This window comes from Gambusia affinis, linkage group LG09, assembly GCF_019740435.1.
Source record: "Gambusia affinis linkage group LG09, SWU_Gaff_1.0, whole genome shotgun sequence".
NCBI lineage: Eukaryota > Metazoa > Chordata > Actinopteri > Cyprinodontiformes > Poeciliidae > Gambusia > Gambusia affinis.
In genome coordinates, this window is record NC_057876.1 from 2,064,956 (window position 1) to 2,090,993 (window position 26,038).

The window sequence follows — 26,038 nt, forward strand, 5'->3', positions numbered from 1 at the left end:
GTCATGTGTTTGGAAGAACAACTGCTGCAGGACGAAGCTGTCATTTAGAAAACCTGCCACTCTGTTCATTTGGCTGCGCTGATCTTAATAAGAAGTGAATGCATCATGGTATGTGAGTAACATGGAGTATGTAAAATACAAGCTAGGAGAACAAATATTTTAATATTAAACTTAAAAAATTATTTTGTTTGTTCACTGCAGGAACATGTCTTTCCAGATAAATAAAAACACCTAATCCAGATCAGTTTATCATTCAGAATAGCTAAAAAGGTTGTAACCAGGCAGATTAATTTATTCATCTGTATGATTTAAAAAATCCTACAATAATAAATTATTTAAATGCACACACCTAGAAGGACATTTCTACATATGGAAATAAACCTTTATCTTTGCTTATGTTTATGAAAGTATATCATTTTAATCAGATTTTTTATTTATTTATTTATTTATTTTGGCTTTTTTATGCTCACGTTAAACAGAAGCCAAAGAAATGCAGAGAAAATATTTTGGCATCATCATTAATCAAGCTATGAATGATATGTTCTGTATAGCCTTGAATACCATAGAATACTGAATAAACAATACAAATCAATCAATTATTCAATGAGAATATGTAACAAAATCAAATATATTGCTCAAAATGATAAACAAAATACAACTGTCTACTAGCCCAAGAGGCCAGCAGCCCCTCTAACACAAGAGTGCGTAACATATTTTGAAAACCGGGAAAAAAAGAATTTGTGATGCAGCAAAGTGTAAAAAGAATAACATCCGTTTTTGAAACTTTGTTATAAAAAAAGACAAGACATAACTTTTCATTTTGTTCCATTTATTGTTGGCTTACTGGTGTTTGTAATGTGTGAGAAACAAATATGTATACCAGATTTCAATGGCATTGTGTACAACCAGCTGTATCTGATCATTTCATTCGTTTAGGAACTCATCCTTAAAGTGTTGGTTACTGTGACACAAAATTACCACAAACGTCAGTCTAAATTATTAACTCTTTATTTATAGAAATGATCTTTATCATTATTCAAAGTGGGAAAAAATATAAAATGAGAACCTAAGTTTTTCATCTGCTAAGGCTGGAATGTGTCTTATGTGTCCAGTGGAAGAAAATAAGCTTTCTACATGGGCACTTAAACTAGAGTCACACCTCAGAAAAGAAAAACTCAGCAACAAACAGCACGCCTTCAGAACAAGTAGATATAGATCAATTTATATAGTTTTATATTAAGCTTCAAAGTTTTTAAAAGAGTACAATACACACTTCTCAGACATGATAGAAAGTACCCGATGGCTCAGAATCAGAAATATGTAAGCCATAGGAAAATCAAAATCAAATATCAAATAAATGTAAAAGAAGTGAAATAAAAAATAACAGAAAATCCAATATCCTGCACACATCTTTTCTTACCAAGTTAAAAGTAGATTGTACCAGAGACACCTGACCACACAACAGAATAGAAAATCTCAAACAGTGGTATTGCATTTAGAAATGCACAACGATTTTCCTGTACAGTTTGGTGCTTCACTGTGTGAGCACGCCTAAAGGGCTGTTTCTCTCATTGGCTGTCACTTATGTTGTTGTATGAAGTCCTCATCTGGTGTGATTTTCCACATCAACGTATACATCAGTGCTGTAAACAGGCACACAGCTTGAAGAATAAAAATCCACTTTTCTTCTACATCACTGCAAGTCTTCTGTGATTTTTATTTTTATTTTTTTTTGTTGTTGTGTTTTGTTTTTTAGGAGATTTCTCAGTCCGGCTGAGAAAATGAGTCCACCCAGTAAGGCTATACATTTATTAGTGTCCCTGCACCCATTTCACCTCCTTCTCTTCTTCCTCCTCCTCCATGTCCAACTGGCACTAAATACCAAGATTCTGGAAGCTTCCAAAACCTGGGAAAGCAGCTCCAGAAGAGAGCAAATATTCAACTTTTTGTTCCTCACCCTGTGTGCAGTCACAGGCAAATGTAAGCTTCCTTTTCACTGGGTAACAAAGGAGAAGAGCAGGGGAGGACAAAATGCGTTCAGTCTTGATGCATTTTTATAGCCAGTTGTCAGGGAGAGATTGTGCAAAGTCATGCAGTCTCTGGTATGTCCACACGGAAGGAGCTAGCAAACCCTCTTCCTCGCTGTATAGACAGAAAAACAAAAGGCCTGGTGAGACATGAATATTCAAGAAAGTTTGTGTGTGCGTGTGGGGGGGGGGGGGGGTGCGGGCGTGCATGGGGGTGTGTGTGCTCACACATTCAGAGGGAGTATGCAAAGGGGTGAGATGATGGGGCAAAGAAAACAAAACAGCATTTAAATGGCCTCATTCTCACAGAATTAGAGGTTTGTCACACACACAAACGGGTGGAAAGTGTCACAATCCTGACATTACTCCTGTGGAACAGCACAGATTACATGGGAGAGCCAAAGTAGACAATAGTGGCATTGGAAGAATGAACTATTGAAAATTGTGTTTTGTTTAGGAGACAACAATAGTCACAGGACACTGAGCCCAACAGCAAAGAACCTAAACACTTATTGCTGTCGCTTCTCTGTCCCCCACCTGTGATCTATCGCCCCACCCAATTTCCTCATTACCTCACCCCAAATTCTTTCCAAACTCAGGCCTAAAAAGACAAAAGGCTACGTCTGTGTCATTGGCTGACTTAAACAGATTAGGGTTTCAGACTCTTAGTAGCTTCTTTTTATCCACTCCTCCATATCAAATCAGCCCCCCAACCCCATCCCTTCCAAATCTATTATCTCCCTAACTGTTTTTTTTCCTCCCAGCCGCTCGCTCCCACTCTGCACAGCCAACCCTTCACTCATTATCATGTGAGCAATGCTAATGCAGTTTGAGAGAGAAGTGAGCGGTGATGCCCGTGGGAAACGTACCAATGGTGGAACCTCTTAACTTGGAGAGGTACATCACAAGTACATAATAAGCAAATCTATGGTAACTAGAGCCACAGCGACAGGGAGCAAGTGCAGCAGGCATCATATAAAAGCAGACTACCACAAGGGAGGAGAAAGGAAATGACAATAATATAAAATTTGTTACCAGAATGGAGCTGTAGACTCTAGCAGGAACTAGCACAGGAGGGGCTGGAATACTTTAGAATGTTTATCTTGTATGTCTGATTGTCTCTGCCAGGCTAGCTGTCCAGGGATATGCTTTAGCAAAATAGTTTTTGATCTATATCTAACCCATTTATTATACATAGTCATGCTAAAAGAAAGCACATCCCTTTCTCAAAAACATATGACAGATTCTAATAAAACTAAGCCAAGATGGAAAGATTGTGATATCCATTATCTTCTGTTTATCCAGGGTGGGTCGCACAGACAGCAGCTTAAGCAGGAAGACCCAGATCCGTGACTTCTCTCTCCCCAAGCACTTGGATCAGCTTCTCCAGGGGAATCCCAAGGCATTCCCAGACTAGCCAAGAAGTATAGTCCCTTCAGCATATCCTTGGTCTTCCTCTGGGTCTCCTCCCAGTTGGACATGCTCAGAGCACCTCACCAGGGAGGCGTCCTAACCAGATGCCCAAATCACCTCAACCAGCTTAACTTGATGTGGAGAAACAGCAGGTCTACTCTGAGTCCCTCCCAGATGAGCAGGTTTTGAAGAGAGAGCCCAGACACCCGGCAGAGGAAACTCATTTCCTCTTCTTGTTCTTTCGGTCACTACCCAAAGCTCCTACCCTGACCTTAGCTGAGGGTAGGAACATAGATAACAACTGATAGATTCAGAACTTCACCTTTTGGCTCACCACCACAAAGGTGTTGTCCAGAGCTGTTGTCCAGAGCTGCAGAGAGGCCTGCAGTGATGGGGGCATCTGCAGGCCTTCATCACTGCAGATGCTGCACTAAGCATCTGCAGTGATAGAAAACTTAGTTACAGCTTCGTAATTAGTGATGAAAAAATGAATTACACTCTTGTAGCCTCCACAAAATTCAAGACGAGAAGTAGAAATCTGCAGCCTAGTAAAAACCAGCCCCTTGTGCTACCCATTGACCCTTGGTTATTGAGAAATGACAGCTTCTTGGAGGCATGGACTGTGTTGAGGTTTTACATTGTTTGCTCATGGCATATGCAATATGCCAGTACAACACTAAAAAGCTTACCGAACTGTAAACAACCAACCTTCATCTGTGAAAAGAGAAGTGCTGAATTGAACGAGGTGGTTGTTAATGTTAATTCAATATTTGGAAGCGGACTGAGCGGCTTCTTTCACTTTTCCTGACTATAATTCTAAAACAGCAAAGAAAATCAACGCCATAGTTTACAACCTCTCCTTCTGTTTGCTGATTGACCTGATAGAAAATCTACCAGAGGGATCAAAGTCAGTGAGAGAACACCCAGACTGAGCTGTGAAAATCAGATTAGAATCAAGCAAAGTTACATAGGAAGGCAATGGCCAGGCAAAGAAACCAGGCAATGCTAGACAAATGCACCTGATGACTCACTACCAGCAAAAAAAACTGTTTAACAGAAGGAATTTAAGCAGTTTGCTGCTCTGGAAAATGCAAGAGTGTGCTTACAAATGTCAGGATGCAAGATGAGAAAACCATCAATAACCTTAGAGCAGTCTTTCTCACACAGTGGCCCCCAGAGCACTGCTGGTCCGAGGGCGCCTCCTAAAAGTCAATATGGTACTGCATGAAAATGACTTTTTTGTTGTTTTTTTTTACAGTGATGTGAACTCAAACTGTGACACAAATAGCTAGCTTCCCAGAGGATCATGTTTAGAAATAATAACAGATAAATGACTTAAAACCAGGTCACTCAAAAGAAAAACTGAAGATATCGGTGGAAAGAAAACGATAGGATTACTGTACTTATATGATCAGAAGAAGCCAAGCCATTTCTGTTGCTGAGAGTATTGATGTGACATGTGATTCTTTTCAATGCATGTTGAAAAAAAATTATAATTTTTTTATTTAACTGTACAGAAGATGAATTATAGACTTGAGTTGCCAAAGCAACTCAAGTCTATAAGTCTATTTTATTGTGAATTTTATTCTGAATTTTGTTTGTCCAGACAAAGCACACAATATAAATTAAAATAAGGAAATAAATAAGAAATAAATAAAGTAATAATAATAAGCATAAAACAATAAATAACAATGTGCAGCGATAGTCTTAAGGACACAAATTGCTCAATATATTGCTAAATATATAATGAACATTTACAACGCACGGCTCTATTATAAAGTCTGACAGCATCTGGCAGAAAAGACTTGCTGTAGCGTTAACTTAGGAAATCGGTTATTACAAATAGCCCCAAATGTTATTAATGCACACAACACTTGGTAGTAAAAACAGCTTCTTTTTTGATTTCCATGTGTTTGATGTCACTAGGATGAACGAAGAAAACAACAGTTAGGACATTAAGAGATTGGTATTTCGATTTCAGGTTGTGAGATGTGTTGCTGCAAGGCAGTTTTAAGTTAGGTGGTTTGTGATTGTTAAATAGGTTAACAAATACTGAAAAAGTCTGAGAAACAGAGCTTTAAGGTGCTTTTCCACTGGTAATTTGCACACTAACCGGTTAATGTGCAGTTCGGTTCTACCCCAGGTAGTGAGCTTCTCCTTATACGCTCTGTTCCTCACTATTGTGGGCAGGACGTGAGAGCAGCAGCTGTCGTCAACTCTCTGCTGATGTTTGCTCGAAGACTCAGTATCACAGAAGGGCCAGGCTCAAATTGTGGCAGTGGCAGCTATAGCGTCACTTCTGCTGACAGCTGCCATGGCTGCCACAACCTGCCAGTGACCTGCCACAACCTGGCAATGGGTGCAGGTCGTAATTTCTGATGGCAGTGTTGTGGGGCCGTTGTTCATTGCCACTTTTGCATTGTTTGGTCAGACCAGTCTGTTTCAGTCCTTACAAAGTTTGTAACATGACAGTCTAGAAAAGAATAAACTGATAACTGACTGAACAAAGAAGTGGCCTTGAGTTGATTGAAACACACATTGGGCAGATGAGATTCCCCGAGTTTAACCCAGGTGGCCCTCTACCACCATAGGTTTGACGCACATTCACGAGGGAACGCGACATTTATTAAGAAATGCAATACTTTTGCAAGAAAACGCAAAAGAAAAATTTTCTCCATGTTCCCTTAGAAGCCTCTGTAGCAGGCTGTGCCACATCCACCTTTTTTTTGTTGTGGTCGGATTTTTTCAGCTCAATTTTTAACATAACCTGAACAAAAATTATACAAAAATATGAAATGATATTTAATTTAATGATAAAGCAAGAGACTCACATAGACAAAATGTCTATAAACCAGTTTTTGGTTAATGTATTCATCTTCAGTCTATTTAATAGATAAACTCTCACTTTGCCCAGACATTTATAGCTTTTTTGTCCATGTTAGCCACAGGACTTGGCCCCATCATACATAAAAATACAAATGACAGCTGTACCGCCACAGCAAGCTCCGCCACCCATTTGTTGTGACCGAGATGGTGATGAATGTATTTTACCAGTTCATCCATAAAGCTACATTTACACTAAACAATAACTACAGAACAGCAGCCTGCTGTGTTCAGTCTATCCGCTCGTCTGTATAAATACACTCGCCATCCTCTTCCTCGACGTTTGCTTTGAACCGGCCAGCAGGCAGCAGCTCAAGGAGGAGAGAGGCTGTCGTACTCCAAGCATGCATATTGGTCTCCAGAAAAATGATAAAACTTGGACATTATAATTAGTCAATTAACTTAAAACTTGGATCTTTGGCTGCTAGCACTTAGCAATAACTCAGAGGCAGAAATGAGAGCGTTGCACAACATAATCAATTATCCAGCCAGAACACAGTGCGCTAAATAATAAAACATAATTTAACAAAGCTTCCAGACAGATTATTTGCCTCAAGAAATTTTAACACTCGAGGTACTTGAATCATTCAAGGAATTGTTACAGCCCAAGTCCTAACAGACTCAGATCTGTTACCTGATAACTGACATGTTTCAGACTGTACAGTCTGAAACACTGTACAGTGACCAGGGTAAATGTTGGGGTACATGACAGGACTGTCAAAAAGAAACTTGTTCAGAGCCGTCCCTTCTTTCTACAACAGGGGAAGCATGGCTCACAAAGTTGGCAAGCACTAAGTGCAGCATGTTAGACCAAACATCCCATGCCAAACCAATCAGTGTGGCAGGAACTTCTCCAAATAACAATGTACACGTGGAGTATGGCAACTAAAGCTTAGCCAGGTTATCCAACCTATAAGGCTTGTTGTAGAAACAAGAGGGGGCCAGAATTTCTCCCTAACAATAAAATGGCTAACCAAGTCAGAAAATGATAGCTGCAGGTTGTTGCTGCTGCTGAAACTGCTGAACTGCTGAAAGCAGTTCTACACACTAATGAGTCGTAGGGTGTACTTTCTTTTATCATTTCTGCAACATTTTGTGCGGCTGTGAAGTTATGTTAGTGTAAACGTGGTCAATCAATGTCCCTCATCTGGTAAATAAAAGCAGGAACTCTCAGGAAAGCTCAAGCTGTCAGTTCACATCTCTACAAAGTCTTTAGAAATGGTTGTTGTTTAGTTCAAAAGACACTTGTTGAATGTTGTTTTATTTAGATGTTTTCACTGGTAAATTATAACACTAATATTAAGTGTTAAGTAAGCTACAAAATGAATGTTATGAAAGCATTTCAGAGTCAGAAAAACCCTTTCAACCCTTCAGCTGTAATCTGTAATAAAAACTGAAACAGGAAAAAAGAGCAGTCGGTTTTTAATTAACGCAATGTTTTAATCCAGCACAAAGGGAGAATAGAAGAATAAGATAAAGAGAAATGTTTGCCCGCTGTTCCTAGCAGCATGCTTTGCTTTTAGCTGATGGTGCTCAAGAAGCAGCAGGGTTCTGACTGGATGATAATTCCATCGAGTTGTTTGGCTGATGAGAGAAGAAGCCCTCTTCAGACGCTGCTTGACAAAATTATTATTAAGTATTATCACCAAATTGCAGTGATTGAGAATGTATCTCTTCACGGCCATTGAATTGCATTTAGACCATCTCACTTCTTAGCCTTCTCTTACTCGCTCTTTCTCTCTCTCTACATTTTGTTCTCGATTTTTTAATTATATAAAGTTGTTTTTTTATCCTCAGCTCCAATACAATTACATGTTCAGCTCTCTGCCTGCTGCTTTTTTCTTTCCTGATTAAAAATTTATATTTTCTTGAAATTACAAGAGCTATTAAACTGTAGAAGCTATTTTTTATGATCAGGCAAAGCTTTTTAATTGTTATCATCCTCCTCAATATCAGGTTTGCTTATGAGCACAGTTTGTGCATCCTGCAGATATTTCATAAAATATATATTACATAAAAATCGATCTTGATATAGCATTTTAATTTATGTACAACTTTACAATCAGTAAAGTAAAGTAAACACATATGCCAGATAGACATTTTTTATTAATCACTGTCTTTTCATTGAAGTTTTTTCTTTTATACATAAAGCTAAGAGCCTGTGAGTATAAAGGAATCAGACATATGGTCTATTTATACAACGCGAGCAAAAATATTAAAATAATACAGAAAAAAATTTCCTACAAAATAATCCCATTCACTTCTACCCAGGTCACTGAAATGAATGATACTGAATATTTTCAAATGTGTCAAGAAAGACCCATTTTCCAGTCGTGCTGAAGAGAACATCCCATTTCAAACATGACATAAGGTCATAACCAGGAGGAGCAGCAGCCTTCCATCTGGTCAGAGCTGCTGGCCAGAGCAAAACAACGCCTGTGTCTTAGAGGCTGGTAAAGGCAAATCCTCACCACTGAAGCCAAAAAGAGCTAAGAGACTTCCAGGTGTTACTGCCACTCTGAGGAACCTGGACAGAGTATGAAAAACATCTGTCCAGAACCGGTCAAGACTGGGGCAGGACCAATAGATATGAACCCATGTGGCTTCAGCAGTTTTCCATTTGTCACAGTATGAGGTGATTTTTAGACAAATGAGACTGAATGAGACAATGCCGCACACACATAGATGTTGTATTAATCGTAAGTGTAGAGGTCCATGTCTCATCTAGTATAGTCATCTTGTAGTCTTCCCATGAAGTTTTCCCTTTAGGTGAGGAGATCTCTGTCATATTCAACACCTTATTGTAAAGCCACTAAATCAGTCCTTTAATAATATGATGGTACAGATATTTTCCAACAGTGTATAATCTGGCAAAGAAAATGAGTCTGAAAGATGGGATTGAATAAAGGTTTTGGTTTGCAAATATCTAAATAAAAAAATAAAATAAAATAAAATAAAATAAAAAAGTGGTAAACTGAATTTATTGCTAAGTTGTTCTAATTATGCTAATTTCTTCTCTTTAAAAAAAATCCTTCAAGTGAGTAAGCCCCTCCTGTCCAAACCGAGGAACACCCCATCTTGAGCAGATGGTTTAAAGACACAATTAAGTGCAATTGGACTTAACTAAGGAAAAATCATGGAGTTTAAAGTATTTGCTAAACTGGCCCCATATGTTCAGTGAATGTTTCACTGCAGGATTTAAAATGGAGTTAGATGAAGAGAATGAAAGTAGGGAGCAGAGCACAGCCAGAAAGGATACATTGTTGCCACTGTGTAATTCAATAGTCACCCAGTCAGGACTTAATAGGAGTGATGGAAAAAATACCAAAACGCTAAGCATAAGAATTTTGGCTAAAATTTTGTTCAGGAAAGAAATAAATCTGTATGAGGTGCATTCTGTTGAATCTTTCCCCTTTTTTGCAGTAAGAATGATACAGGCTTTGTAAAATGCCAGAGGGGGGAATCTCTGTTTAGAGTAATCTGTAAGGGTGGAACCAAGCTGAACACAGAGGAAGTTTTTCAAAAATTATTTGAAAAATTCTGAGTGGAGACCATCCAGACGAGGACATTAGCCAGACTGCATGAGGCTATTGCTAGGGAGACTTCTGACTTGGAGACACTTGAGTAGGTTTGGATAGACACATTGTAAAAATAAATAAATACAATAACAAGTTCCACAAGTTTGATTACTCTTAAACTCATGCTTTTCTAACCACCTTTTGATTCTATTTCAGCATTCAGTCTTCTTCAATAGGAATTGATCTGCATCCTACATCCCAGCTATTCTTTCTGAACAAAGTCTTATTTATATTTTTATTTTCTTCTTCCATTTATTTTTTGTTAATTTAAATGTATGTTTCCACTCATTGAGATCCTGAAAAATAAAACCAGTCTTCATCTTCACCTGAAGGTTTGGGGTTCTTAGAACTTTGATAGCTCTGTCCATCTAATGTTATCTATAAGAGGATTTTTCAATCTGAAAAAAATTAAGCACAGATTATGGTTCTGCTGGCAACAACTATTTTCCTGTTAGAATGGGCTTCTTTTAGTGATGTGCTGTGATGTGTTGTTTTTCACACCAGAATATGGGAGGAGCAAAATAGTAGAGAAAATGTTCCAATATGTAGATGACTGTTTAAGGACCCAAATACAGGTGACAGAGGGGGCTAGTGAAGATTTAATAAGGAAGATGGAAAAACAAACTTGCAAAAATCAAAGGGAGCCACTGCAAAAACGCAAAAACCAAAAATCCATGGAAGGAAAACCAGGAAGGGGACACAAGGAGAATATGAGGCAGCGGGGCATCATGAGGAAGTGACTGGAGTAAACAAAAGGATCTGGCAAATACTGAGTGAGAAAGAGAAGCTTAAATACAAGGGAGGGTGTGAGCTGAACAAAAGGCCTGGGCCTCATGTATAAAGGAGTGCGCAGTTTTCACACTAACGCTTGGTGTATGGACAAATTTAGAAAAGTGCAGTGTACAAAAAACTTCTGATGTATAAAGCCATGGGCAAGCACATACAGGCACACCTTTCCTTTATAAATCCCAATTTGTGGGAAGTAGAGCGCAGCTGCTGGTCCACCCTATCGCCACCCATACTACAGATGTAAATTAATATAAATACCCAAAAGGCTGCCGCCACGTGAAGCAATAACCATGGCAAGATTCTTTGCTTTTATCAGAATAAGTATTTATAATAATGGTTAACACATATTTTATTTAAAAGGTGCTTTCAGGGCACATGAGGTCAAGTCACAAAACTTTTAAATTAATTTTCAAGAAGAAAATTGTTAACTAAAGGACTGAAGAATAACTGGACTAAAAAAGCATAATAACTAGAGAAAAGGCATAAAAATAAATAAAATAGACATAAAAATAAATAGTAAAAAGAACTGAACAGAAACAAAACAGAATCCAGACTGATCTAATAAAGATTGAGGAACACAGAGTACTCAAACTAGAATAACTGAAAAAGGACTTGACACAAGAAATAAACCTAACTAGAATCACTAAGAAGGAACTAAAATAAAAAAGACAGGAATAAGGCAGATTTAACCAAAATAATAAGAAAACTAGAATCAAAACTAGAAAACAACCTAACAACAGGAGGTCCTGAGAGAAAACACAAAACCTGCATACAAATTATATGTAATTGTATGCAGTTGAACTGAACTAATGCCGAAAAATATCTTTCCATTCATGAAGAAGGGCTATAAATAACATTGTACATGTTTTAATGTTAAGGAAATAATTAATTTTCTAAAATGATATCCCTCATGAATCGCCTCATTTCCAAGCAGAAATAAACTTTGTGGTGAACAAATACATTTACTGAGGGTATGAATAATTACAGGTTGAACTAAACATAATTCTGGGGATTTTCTGTGATCCTTTCTGACCTCTTTGCAAACCAAGTATTCAGCAAAGAATGCAAATTATTAACTGTCAGGAAAATCCTACCTGTATAGCTGACCTTTACTGCTGTTCTGTGAGATTTTCTACCATTTCTGGCTCATGTGAATCCAAGAAGACTGAATGCTGAAGTTGTATCAAGTAGTGTTGAAATACTGTGTTAGATTATGAAACTGCACATTTTTTCAAGCAAATTGCTGCAGATCCTTTTCTTAATTTTCTCTTCTGAAAGATTTGATTGTTTTTTTAGATGAACTGCAAGTGAGACCAGTCACATTAAAGAGGGGAAATGTTGGAAATTATTTTTATATCACAAAAAAACAGACATTTTCAACAGTGAGTGTGTATCTACACACTCAGCAGCAATCATTTGCATAATTGTATTACAAAGAACATATATAGTTGGCCATCACAGTCAAACGTAGAGCAAATGCTTGAGAAAAAAGCAAGAGTTAGCTGAACACTCAGAGGACAGGGTGCAGATCTGAAATGAATTTCTATTATCAGTCTAAAACTCAATTTGAGCTTTTTTCTTTGATTGCAAGATCAGAGAATGGCTCTTTTTTAAAACAGAATACTTACTTAAATAAGTTGCGTAATACGGAGCTCTGGAGCTAGGCAGAAATACTTCCAACATTTCCCGCTCTAGTGAGCCTTGGTGGGGGCTGAGTTGATGGTTTTGGAGAAAGTGGTGGTGATTTAGGGAATGGAGGAGGTGTTGGTCATGGACAGGCGTCGCTTTACCAAATGTGGAGAATGACCTATCTGTCATTTGCTCCTGGTTTTCAAATACCTCTGTATCTGGGACTGAGTCCATACCGGGAACATGGAGGTTGCTGCGGTAGTCTAGACCCTGGCGCCCATCAGAGGGCACAAAGCTGGGCATCCAGCAGCGATCAGAGTGCCCCAGGGCCTTACACTCTTCTGTGCAGTTAGAAAACAGATCAGCACCTGCAGATTGAAGCACGGAAAGGAGGACAAAGGGGTGTAAAGTTACATAAGACAGGCATACAGAACTATGTGTAACCATAGTTGATCTTTTTTTCTGTGTTTGATTCCTCGTGTCAGTGGTTTATATCTTTGAAAAGTTATGGTCAAAACTTCCCACACAATGATTAAAAAAACTCAGCTGATATGCAGACACAGAGAACAAGAGCCATCGATTGTGCTAAAATATCCCACATATAAAATTCTATGTTCATCTTTTTAGATTGTCATCTGAGTCTTTCTAGACACTTAATTTAACAGACCAATTCAGTAGTTTTATGCATAACAACCACATAAGAAGCATCCATTTAGTTCAGCACAGCAGTGCAAATTCTTTCTGTTAGAAGAAAGAAAACCTTAAAAACTTAAATTTTGTAAACATTAAATTAAAGCAATATGTTAGTGAGATACAAAACAATTTTTTTTTATCCAGAAAAGCTTTATATTACCTGACATTGAGTTTGGGATTAACAGGAGCCTATGGGCCTAATTTCAGATAAACTGGCTGTCAGAATTTAAATTTACCTGAGGACTGAATTTTCATGTTGCTGTTTCCCAAACTAATGTTCTAATGAAACAACCTACCAATTCATTCATCCATTCATCTATCCTATCTTGTGGTGCTGCACAGATTGAAGTGACATTACCTTCATGTTTATCCAACCAAAGTTTGTTTTATATCTTGGAGCAAAATTGTTCTTTAGTTACTTAAATCATCTTATGTCCATGCCAATGGCCCCTGCTTGAATTTTGTTTCCAACTGTGCTACTAATAATAAAAAGAAGAAGATAATTATAATAAAAATAATAGAAATAAATTGTTTAAAGGCACCATTAGTAGACACATGAGGTCCCTGGTCATTTAAAGTAGCTCAAACGATTGTAACGTAATTCTAACCAAGATTAGACTCTTTAAAAACACAAAGTGAGGCAACTATAAGAGCAGACATGATTGCAAATTGCAGATTATAGCACAATCACTTCTAGTATTATCTAGGTCTTGCTGGGATTTTGTTTAGTGAGCAGAACTCGACTATCACATCAGGTTATCCTCAAGTTAGCTGATGATCCAGGCATTATTGAAGAAAACCTCCCTCTCTTCCACCTTTAAATTCAACAAGAAACTAAGCAGTGTTGGATTACCAACCTGCCCAGCTGCTGGGCCTTCTCACCCATTCTTCGTGCCTTTTGTGCTGTGTGAAAAGCTGGGTATAGGGAGAACTGGAAACCTGATTTCGGCTTTTTCATGTCAAGTAATTATATGTGAGGCTTTTTACTCCCTGAATTCTTGGTGAAAATTACCTTTTGTCAGGAAGAAGAGAAGAACCCAGTTAGCAGAAACATTAGAGTACAGTGCAGCTACTCTGCCCCAATGTAAGCTTTCAGCCCATTATTTTTTCTCAGCTCCATATGTTTTTTTTTATGGTTGTAAGGACTCTATTCACCAAATGCATGTTTTTTAAAACCTTAATCCTCTTGTTGTGTATGTGTGTCTAAGGGCTAAAATCTGAACTGTCCAGCTAGGGCTATCTGCCTCTAATCCCTTTGAATACAGACTGTGATTAGTCTAAGACTGTAAGACTGTTGCCATCTTAGTAACCAATGTGTGTGTAGGTATGGTGTGTGTGTGGGGGTGCGCGTGTGAGTGTGTGTGTGTATCTTAGCATCACCCCTGTAGGGGTCAGCAATGGGGGAATTTGCTTTGTTACAAAGCGGATTAATTTGGCTTGCTGTCGCTAACAGCTTGGAAAAGTTTCCTGTCTCCTAACGAGAGGGTTTCATATTAAATATTAACCCACATGGCATAAATACAGCACCATGTCACCATCACACACACCTCCATACATGGCAATAAACTACCCTTAAAGGAGAGGGTTTTGAGAGGCACGGGGGGAAACGGGTTCCTTTCCAGTGTCAGAACAACACATCTCAGCTTGGTATTCTGCACGGAACTCACACAGGGCAAACACAAAGTTCTGATAATAACCTTCATTTGGTAATTGCTATGCAGAGGTCTGAAAAATAAATTACTGATCACTGAGCTGTTACTGCAGTGATAATATGAACCACAGGCATAATAAGGAATTCATCATGCAGCAGGGAGAGAAAGAAGCAGAGAGGATAGAGGAGGGATTGAAAAGTGGATAAGGACCGCAACTCAATCTACTCCAAGTATATCACACTGGCTATATTAATAAAATGTTCTTTAAAACATGTTGCAGGAGGGGAAGCAGGTCCCTGGGGGGCATCTTAAGTTGGGAAGAACAGTAAATAGGGTGAGATTTATGTGAGGAATGAACTCAGCCCAGGCGTCATTTTTAAAAACCAGCAGAGTGTCAGTAGATGAGTTCTTCATTTATAAGGGATTTATAAAGTACATGAAATTAGTCAGACATCAATCAATAAAGAACATGGAATATTAATTACTAAATAACTTGTAACTTAATGCATTAACTCCATTTAGGTCTATGTCTTGAATTCACCTCAAATCACAAAACAGGTGTGTGTATACTGCTAATTAGTATTCTACATACACCGTAGATCATATTGCTTCATGGGAATTAAATAATATGCCTCTGCACACACACACACACCCATACACACCTATACATACATACACACACACATATTGTGTATATATGCGTGTGCGGGTGCGCGTGTGTGTGTGTGTGTGTGTGTCCTCATGGTTATTCCACCAAATATTGATTCCTGAATTCTTCCTCAGTGAAAACATTAGTATTGTTGAAATGAATATGAACTTGTTTTCTTCGAGGTCTGAATCCGTTGCTTCTTTTTCATTATTTTAACCATTTCTCATTTTATGCAAATAAATACTACATTTTTGCTTGGTAGTTTGGAGACATGTTGTCAGTAGTTCATAGGAAAAAAGAACAATGTTAATTTTACTCAAACATAAACCTATAAAAAGTAAAATCAGAGAAATTGATCATTTTAAGAGGTCTCTTAATTTTTTCCAAGATGTACATGTAAATGTTGATATTTGGTAGGATCTGCAGTCTTACCAGATCTTACCAGGTCCCTCTTGGAAAACAGATTATGGATCTCAACTAAAGCTTTTCTCCGGGTGTATTATAAGCCTGGCAGGCCCCAGGCTTGACTTGCCCCCTCACCAGACTACGCATTGCTTGTTTTTATTAATTTTTTTATTAAATTGTTTAAAACATTTTTTATATACCGGTGACCCCAAACTGCATGCGTCTTTCTCCTGCGCTGAGCATTTCACCGACAGAGCAGAGTCATTCCTTAAAGAGGGGTTTATCGTTGATGCATTGAACAGAGCACACAGCCCGGAGCCCACCAATCACATCCCTGAAGCCTCTGCGCGCTGCCGCCGCTGCATTTCTTCAGTTCACCTTGTCACGGAGTGCACGCTCCATCTTTCACTCAAACAAGATGATTTGGCAGATGTTCTTTTAGAGAAGCTTCAGCTGCATTTATATCAACTACCTGTAAGGAATCATGTTTCTCTGGAAAATACGTCCGTAAGACAGGAGCAGAGTTTAAAAGCCACCAAACTGCTTGCTAAAAAATCTAAAAGCAAAAGTCGTGCTTTCAGAGGTGCAGATTGTGCATACTTTGTTCACATCTTTGTGAACAAAGAATTATGTGTGGTGTGTGTGTTTAGATTTCACAAATGCTGGCCCAGCTACTGAACTGATAAAACGTATGTGTGTGTTCCTCGGTGGGACAGTGTATTAGTGGAACAGGGATTCAGCCCATGGTGGACCTGCAGTTCTCACAGTCAAGCAACATGCTGTTTTCTGTTTTTGGTTTTTTTTGCAGCGCCACAATGCATCAAACTGCACCACATCAACTATGGCTCCAGCCACCAGAGGAACTCCTCCCCGAATGCCCGGACTACCAAAACAAACAGTCTCTGTGGCCCTGATTATAAATTCAATGGACACAAAATGGAACAGCTTGGTCCCTTCTAGTGTGACATAAATTAAATCTCCCTGTTTGTCCCTCTGTTTCCAGCAGAGAGATGCACAGTGCAGTGGGTCAAGCTCATCATGCTGCGCCAGTCAAGCTTGTACGAACCTTGAGCAGAATTTGACTTAGAGGCCCTATTCCTACTAAGAACATCAGCACCAATAACAGTCTTTCACTATAGACTTGGTGAAGTCTGGGAGAGGGGCTCTGATTTAATTGGCTGAGTTTAAAAGCAATCAGCTATCATTGTAATTTGCTGAGATATATATGTAAACAAAACAAAGCAAGCTCAAACACATAGATTAAAAACAACTTGGTATCAGATTTTAGCTATGGTTACAAAGCAATCTAACTATGAAGATTGTTCTTTTACTTAGTAAACATGCCAGCTCCATCTGTCCTACCCATCTATTATCTTACACTCTTATGCCTAGTGGGGTCACCAGGGTTGCTGGTTCTTACAACCAGGGGTCAACAGGTGAGAGGCAGGGTCATGCTGGACAGGCTGCCAGTTCACCGCAGGGCACTCACCAGCTCCTTAAAGTCTTTCATTTAAATGTTAAGAAATATCAAATCTTTTAATTTATCTATGCTGAAACTATTCAGTTTCACAGCATTGACATTCTTATAAAAAAAATGTTAAAATTCTATATCTGCAGTTGGTTAAAATGTTAGCATTTATTGGGCCCATAAGGGCCAGCTGCTGAGTTCATTTATGCCTTGGTTTGGCTCTGAATGTGATCAACATTACATCTTGTCTTAAGATCAACTGGCCGAATTTGGATTTAACAGCAGTAGAAAATTTGCATATTTATTTTAATAGTTTTGGTTTTTTTTGTTATTTTTAAAGTTGTGTGTATAACTATTGTCAGCAATATCTTCCAGTAACATACTTACCCAGCAATATTTTACATTTCCTCTCAATTTAACATCTTTTAGTACAAAAAAATTATTGGACCACTTCGGAGCCCCGACCACTGGACTTAACAGTGGACTTAAGTGTGGTATATAAAAGTCATTAAATGAAAAAAAATATATATTATATATGTGTGTGTGTGGGGGGGAGGGGGGTGTATGTGTGTGTTCTCTATCACCTCTAGATAGGGGTTTACTATACATATACACATAGCTTAGAAATAAAATTTTTATACACATTCTTTATATAATGCTCATATCTCCTCAGGAATTGTGCAATGTTTAGACTTTGCTTAATTTCATCATCTAAGCTTCCAAAATTATTTTTGCAAACTGATATACACATACTTTTGAGAGTGGTTAGCTGCACTTCTTAAAGATAAGATTGGTTACTAAGATGGCAAGATTTAGAAATAATTTAGTTCTATCAAAGAAAAATTTTAATCTATCAATTTCCTTTATTGATAAATTGTTTTACATCCTCTACAGAACACAAAATATTTGTATCATCTGCAAATACAAGAAAATTCAATATATTTGTCATGCTACATCTATCATTAATATGCAAAATAAATAAATTGGGACTCAGCACTGAGTCTTGGAACACCACAAGAATATATTAATATATTAATATTTAGGTTGACATGTTTGCACATATTGTTTTCTACAATCAAGATAACTTTTACCAGATATATATTAACTCTCTCACTTTTCATTTTATATATTAGCATTTTGTAGCATCAAATGCCTGTTTCTGGTCAACAAATATCTCTACTGGATATTTTCTGTTTTGTATGCATTATGTTACACCTTCCTCTACTTCTCAATCCTTGCCAGTGACAAAGTTCCACATCATTATGTGGAATGTACAGAAAAAGATGAACCTGTATGATCAAAAATATATTCCTATGAACTTTTTTACAGAAATTATGTGGCTGGACTCTAACCATATCCAGTCTTTGCAGTCAGTAATAGCACAAGTTGTAGAATATCACCTCATTGATACCATAATTTTAATGTGCTGTGACTGTCCAAGGTGCAGAAAATACCTGCTCTGATCTGAGCAGCAGCACTGTGACCCAAAGTGCTATAGGGCAGCAAAAACATAGTTCATGATGTTTCTGTATGTGTTACAGGTGTCCTCTGGACTCATTATGACTCGTTAACTGCTTCTTCAGTGAGACAAAACTGAGTAATGATTGGTTAGGGAGCAACACAACAGACTGCCTGAGGCAGCAAAAAAATATTAACCACATAAAACACACAGTCAGAGGACCAAAGGCATAAAATAAGGCGCATCAACAAAAAATAAAAAGACTGCAGAAGATTTGTTCATAAAGGTAACAAGCCCCACTTCCACTTCAAACAAATGAAAGAGGAGGTTCTATTTGCCAGAATGTACGACTTAGAATTTTATTTTTTTTCTCAAGAATGATTCAGTTCTTTATTTAGTAAGTAAAAATCTAAAAGGAATCCAAAAGCCCAACAAATAAAGAGATTCAGTTAGCGTGGCTTATAATGAACAACAGTAATATGTATTCTATGGAAACCTATTTAATTCAAATCAGTTTTTTATAGCACCACGTTGCAAATGACAGGACAGACATGTAAATTCAAATTCAGAAGTATTTAATCATTTCAGTCTAATAATGTCAGAGTGTCAGTCGACTGGTTTTTAACATCTGTTTTTCTGCACGTTTTTATTAAAATTTTAAATAGTTTTTTTTATGCACATCTATTGGATTGGAGTAGGCTATTTATGACAACTGTACAGACTTTTTATGTTACAATATTTGCACAGTATTTTGTACAATGTATGTATATGACATAATCCACAGGAAATAACCTGTTTAAATGATTCCATTAGCTGCCAGCTCTGACAAAACAATGGGTCCTTTTTGCTTCCCTGACAGTCCAAGACATGAAATGCTTGTCCCTGATAGTGGACGAGAACGAACAATAAGGTCTGCCAGTGAACTCTCCGTTTCTCTAATAAATAAAAAGGTCCTGGTGCTTTGTAATTACATCTGCTGCAGAAATTAATGGTTGAAGAAATACACATTTACTGACATTACACTCAAACTAAAGGGCCATGAAGTCTGACATCATTCATACACTTCTCTGAGACAAAGAGCAGCTATCTGATCAAGACTGACAATGATCAAAAATGCAAAAATTATATTAATTTTAATGTTCAGTTATATCATTTTTATTTTTTTTTCTTGGATTTTACACCCCTATTGTCTAATCTTCTTAAATTTAGAAGATTTATTTCACTTTGACTTTCTTTCCATATCTCGTGTGTGTGTGTGCGTGGGCGTGTGGGCGTGTGTTTTTAAGAAGTTTCTACCCTTTAACTTTTTCTGTTCTACATATTGCCACAAGATTTATTGTTCCATGAGAATATTCAATAAATATGATGACCAAGGTAAACAAACAAAAAAAACACTAGTTGGTACATGAACAAACTAATTGGGCTGACCACATTAAATCATAACTACACACTTCAGTTTTCTTTCATCACTTGAAATTAAAATTTTATTTGCCTTTCACCTTGCTTTATGTACACCTAAATTTCTTCAGTGTAATAAGTCATATAATACAATAGTAATATTGTATTCTGTAGTATTATTTGAGGAAACTTGTCCAGCTCAACACAACAGCTTAGTTCTGTTTACTGAGGCCTACTGCTAGTATCCCTGCTGTGAAGCTCTGTCCACAGAAAGTCCAACCATCGAGAGCTCAGCTCTGAATGAACACATGACACTGGCATATGTAACTCAGTGGGCCTGTCTTATATAAGCTCTGGTAGGTTCATTTAGGAAAAAAGAAAAAAAGCCAAGCAGTCAAGAAAGGGAGCCGAAAAAAGGAAAGTTGCGAAGGACTGTTTTTGGACAGGTACCGCATGAAGGAATTCATTAATTCATCTTATGAACAAATGAATTGCCTGTTTTGTTCACCACAGGCACAACCTATTTGGTCAGCTTCCCAGTTCTTTGGTGTGAGCGCAGCCTCATTAAAAAGCCTGTCACATCATGTCAAGTAGTCACAAGACGAACTGAGCGCGCTCACCAGGAGCAAACCACTATATATTTACAAACATCAGAGTACCCACTCACATTTTATCATCATGTGGCAAAAAACATAAGTACAAGTACTATTCATATAGATGAAAGTCAAGCTCTTCTAAGAAACTTTTATAAGACTTAAAATATAGAAAAGTATTAGAAAAAAATTACCATAACTTGATCCTTAAACAATGACTGACAGAAACAGCAAATCATGTCAGATAATCTTGACTCTGACATAATTGCAGATGTAATTATAACAAGTTTTAATTGGACAAGCCTCGCTCAGTTTCAGGCTGGAGGGGCAGGCAGCAGTCTGTTTCTGGAGACACACTGCATAGCAACCACATGCAAATCAGCAAACCCTTCTCTGTCTTACTCAAACCTGAGAGCAACTCATTTGCTCCTTTAACTTCCAGCACAAAACATTCAAATAAAATGGCTAAAGAAAAAGAGGTGAGGCACACTCATCTTACCAGAAGAATGTCCTCGATTTGTGGCATCGTGGTCACTGTCTCCTTGCTCGCTATCTCCGTGGCCACTGTCTTTAGAGCTGACCAGATCTGCCTCCTGGAATGCTGAGCTAAAATCAAAGAACATCAAATCTAAATCTAAACACTGACCTTTCTGGTACAGTCGCATGATGATGAAGGATTTAGTAGATGAAAGAGGTGTGGAAAAAGGCCTGAGAAGCACCAGGCTGCAGCGGGAAGCCCTTCCTGTATTTACCTGTTGACACGCCTCGGCCTCTCCACCAGGTAGCTGAGTTCAGTGCGCTGGTGTTTAGTCTGAAACAAGAAAGAATGGAGTTCAGTCTGTTGCTCCAGCATTACATTTAACACAAATTCAGCAATCAAAAATAGTTATAACCAGCTCTCCAAAAATATATAAAAGTTTTAAAAAAGCAAAAAAGGATGTGTTTTAGCAACAATACAACACACATTGTGTCACACTGATCAGGGCAGTAAAAACTAGAGCTTTTCTCTTGCATATGATGTGGAGTGTGTGCACGATTCGGACTCTGTGCTTCAGCATAGTATAAGGCTGCCACTGCTCCTGCTGCCACTCAACATTCCGATATATTATCAGAATGCAAATGCTGCTCTACATCAAAGTAGCAGAGTAGCATGTGTATTATGTGTGTCACACACACAGGCTCTGAGCAAATACAGCTGAAAACATAGAAGGCAATAGCAAAATTATGTTGTTTCTTTGTGTTATAGCTCTGTGTTTGAATAAAATTAACAACTTGTTTCATTCTACAGACATTTCTCCAAAACTCCAAATAAACATTATGAACTTTTTTGTCTACAAAGGACCTGAAATAACACAAACACATTCAAATTCCTTTTTATATCACATAGCACTAACGTTCTAACTTTGGAAGTGTTCATAAAATAATCCGTGGTGGAATAACCCTGATTTTCAGTCTTTCATTACTGGGATTGGGTGTGTAGCGATACTGATTATGGATGGTTTGCAGTAGCCTCAGAGCTTTCTGCAGAGCTGTATGTTTTATGTGTGTAAGAGGCCCTCATGCACTGACAATATAGTTTTAAAGATGAGGAGTAAAAAACAAGCACACATTAATTGCTCGGGGCTGACCTCCCTTGCAACAGACAAACACTGTTTTTCTGTCTTGCCCTGAAACCCGCCAGACGACCACATCCTAAGGCGTATTACGCCTTATTAACAAACTGTAACTCCAGCAAGCTACTGGCTCCTGCATGTGATTAACATGAAGGATCACGTCAGAAAACAAGAAGTCCAGTTCCTGAAACGGGTTTTCAGCATGCTAATGCTCTCTTAATGGAAGGGGAAATTCAGTCATAGGAATGAGAGGGACTCTTACCTCGTTTGATAAAATGCTGCCGTTTGATATGATGTCAGGCTGCTGGTCTGTGTACCCTGACCCTATGGCACCACACGGGTTGTGATCGGTGTCTGTGCTCCTAGATGGACTACACGGCTTTAGGAACATGAGGTCAGTTTTGGCAGACTCTGGAGTCAGACATACCTGATAGCAATAGTTCTGGTTTTGATGGTGGGAGCCGAAGCTCCCAGACTCCTCCACAGGGACTTGAGCCGTTCCAGGCCCGCTGACATTAACAGTGCTTTGCACAAGCATTATGTCCGCCTTGCTGAGCTTTTTCTTGCGGGATCTACCCTGCCGTGAGCAGCAGGAGCTGCATCCAAGACAGCATTCACTAGTTAGGCAGGTATAAATGTTGAGCTTTTTGTCCTTCTGGCAGCGCACTGCCAGCACAATCATCACAAGGAGGAAGATGAAGGACACAGAACCGAGGGCAATGATTAGGATGAGGGTGAGGTCCAAAGCACCATCTTTGGCCTTGCTGGTGCCCACTTTGTCTCCCACACCCCGGCCTTCAGCCATGCTGTCTACCAACATCACCAGTATGCTGGCACTGGAGGACAACGGAGGCTGGCCATGGTCTCTCACCTCAATCACCAGGTCATACTGCTGGTGGGGGTCTCGCTTAGCTGACACTCGCCTTGCTGTCCTGAGTTCACCAGTCCTCCAGTCCATCCTAAACATCCCGTTGTCGTTACCTCTCTGAATGCTGTAGGACAGGCGGGCATTCTCACCATCATCTGCATCCATGGCCACAACACGGGTCACCAGGTATCCTGGCTCAGCTGAGCGGGGAAGGGGTTCCTTCGCAGTCCCATTTTTCCCCAGGGGAGCGAGTACCAGGGGCGCATTATCATTCTGATCAACAATTATGACTTTGACAGTTGCATTAGAGGAAAGCTCAGGGTCACCGGAGTCCTTGGCCCTGACCATAAAGGTGAAATCTTTTAGCTGTTCATAATCAAAAGACCTGAGAGCGTAAAGGTATCCTGTCTCCTCGTTGATAGACACATAGGTTTTAACTGACATGCCCTGAATGTCACACTCTAAGATGGAGTAAGTAATGAGAGCGTTCTGCCCTACATCAGGGTCCAGGGCCGTCACAGCGTGGATGTACGCTCCTGGTACATTGTTCTCTGTCACATATACATCATAAACGGATTGAGTGAAAGTGGGCGCATTGTCGTTTTCATCTGACACCTGGACACGGATGGACTTACTAGAGGCGAGCGAAGGAGTTCCTTTATCCCGCGCCACCACGGTCACGGAGTAGGAGTCTGCCTGCTCCCGATTCAGGAGCCCATCAGTCACTATGGTGAAGTAATTCCTGAAAGAGGACTTTAATTTGAACGGTACATCGCCCAGGATTTCCACGTGGATCTGTCCGTTCTCCTCTGCGTCACGGTCCGTCACACTTAACAGGGCAATGACGGTACCGGGAGCGGCTTTTTCACTCACTGACTCCGTGACAGTGCTGAAGGTGATTTCCGGTGCGTTGTCGTTTACGTCCGCCACTTTGACCAACACTTTACAGTGCGCCGGCACGGCGTTTGGCCCGAGGTCCTTAGCCTGGACAAAGATCTGATAGAGGCTGCTCTCTTCAAAATCCACCTCTCCACGGACTTCGATGCGCCCGGTCCGCGGGTCTATGCCGAACAGCTCCTTAACACGACTGGAGATGTGGTTGCTGAAGGAGTAAACTATTTCCCCGTTCAGTCCCTCATCTAGGTCGGTGGCGTTCAGCTGGATGACCAGCGTGCCCACAGGTACGTTCTCCGAAAGACTCACCGTGTAGACGGGCTGCTCAAACACGGGCACATTATCGTTAGAGTCCAACACTTTGACTACCAGCAGCGCGGTGCCGGTCCGAGGAGGCTGTCCGCCGTCCACTGCAGTGAGCACGTACCTGTGCGCCGCCTGCTGCTCCCTGTCCAGAGGCTTCTCCAGGACAAGTTCTGCAAATTTATTTCCGTCGGTTTGGGTCTGCACGTCCAGGTAAAAGTAATTGTTGGTTGTGATATCATATGTGCGCAACGCGTTGGAGCCCACGTCCGGGTCGAACGCACTCTCCAAAGGGAACCGGGTGCCAGGGGTTGCGCTCTCTGAGATTTCCACCGTGATGTCTGTCTCCGGGAAGCTCGGTGGGTTGTCGTTAATGTCCACCACTTCGATTTCGACCCTGAACAGCTCCAGTGGGTTCTCCAAGAACACCTCCATGTTAAGCTGGCAGCTGGCACTCTGCTTGCAGATTTGCTCCCTATCAATTTTCTCGTTAACGAACAGGACGCCGTTCTCAAGGTTCACTTCTAGATATGGCGTTCTGGAACTAGGCACTACCTGGAATCGCCGGGAGGCCAGTTTGGTAAGGTCCAGCCCCAGGTCTTCAGCGATGTTCCCCACCAGCGTGCCATGCTCTGCCTCCTCCGGGACAGAGTAGCGGATCTGAGAGAGCGCTCCATCCGTAAAACACAGAGCTATCAAAACCACAATCATGACCGGAAAAACAAGTGCACTTGGGTAAAAAAGAAATAAATACATCAGCAAAAAGCATTAATCTCACTGCCTTCTGATGAAGACAAAAATCTCAACATTCTCCGGCCACTTCAGCCAGCAAGTGAAACTCTCCACAGTGCGTCAAAGTCCACAAATAAGGAAGGCGTCTGGAAAATGGAGTCCCTTTAAAAAAGAGACATTTGGGTCTTTTGAAGAAGTTCTAATGCGGTATAAACTCAGTTATTTCGGAGCTCCACTGTCTGGTTGTTCATAACCGTCCTGAAGCTTCCAGCAAAGCTGTGCGCATCTTCACTCAGCCTGTAATCCACGGAGCAGACAGGAGTGTGCCCTCTTCACATCCATGGACCCAGTCAGAAAAACCGAATCACACTGTTTTTACTCTGTCTCCGCTGATGATGCCTCGCTGCCTCTATGTAGTCCTCTTCATTCTGTACTGATGCTGTTCACTCAACTATTTGCTTTTTCCTCCGCATCGCGCCTCCCCCCGCGTCCCCGCGGCTGGAATTTACACTGAAGGCTCTCTCCTGATTGGTCTCTGGGCCTGCCTGTCAGAGTCCGTTTTGCCAGCCTCTCACAACCTGCTTCTCTGTCTCTTTACCTCCCTTTGACTCAGAATGTTTCCCTTAAGACGCATAGAAAATAGAGATCTCAAAGCTGAAGTTAACATTTATAGAAATCAAGTGATAAGCTGACAAATTGAGGCCCTCCTCAACAACACGACTAATGGAGCAAAGTGTGATCAGAGTGAGTTCAGCACTTGTTGACACGGTGGCAGGGCCTTTGTGAGCCCAAGGATATGCTGGGCGATCCGGGTTAATGCATGCAAATGTTGTGATATGCATGCAGTGAATCATTCGCCATTCATGTGCTGCTCTCAAGGCTGTGCTCTATAATTACACCCAGCAGTCTTGACGTTATTATTTCTCAACCAGCCACACAGCAGCAGCACAGAGAGGTAAGCAGACACTTTTATCCGCGGAACACATGCGACC

General features: G+C 39.8%; 1 protein-coding gene across 3 annotated transcripts; it reads right to left on the reverse strand.

Annotated features, from left to right (window-relative positions):
• Window positions 1-476: 476 nt before the first annotated feature.
• On the reverse strand, window positions 477-26,038 carry pcdh10b (protocadherin 10b). 3 transcript variants are annotated; one of them, XM_044126859.1, is made up of 5 exons: window positions 22,677-26,030; window positions 21,389-21,447; window positions 21,136-21,242; window positions 12,530-12,687; window positions 477-2,142 (listed from the first exon to the last, which is right to left on the reverse strand). In XM_044126859.1, the coding sequence occupies exons 1-5, from the start codon at window positions 25,068-25,070 to the stop codon at window positions 2,089-2,091; spliced, it is 2,772 nt and encodes a 923-aa protein (XP_043982794.1). In that variant the 5' UTR covers window positions 25,071-26,030; the 3' UTR covers window positions 477-2,088. The 3 variants fall into 3 exon arrangements, 2 of the variants coding, with proteins under 2 accessions (XP_043982794.1, XP_043982793.1); XM_044126858.1 differs by having other exon boundaries at window positions 22,512-26,023; XR_006371649.1 differs by lacking the exons at window positions 477-2,142; window positions 12,530-12,687 and adding an exon at window positions 22,512-22,611 and having other exon boundaries at window positions 21,166-21,242; window positions 22,677-26,038.

Bases quoted from the DNA above. Each gene is read 5' to 3' on its own strand.
- pcdh10b (XM_044126858.1), bottom strand. From the start codon at position 25,070: ATGTATTTATTTCTTTTTTACCCAAGTGCACTTGTTTTTCCGGTCATG. The intron at 21,448-22,511 runs GTAAGAGTCCCT...TTCTTGTTTCAG, and splicing joins GCAGCATTTTATCAAACGAG to ACTAAACACCAGCGCACTGA. The intron at 21,243-21,388 runs GTAAATACAGGA...CTTTGATTTTAG, and splicing joins AGGCCGAGGCGTGTCAACAG to CTCAGCATTCCAGGAGGCAG.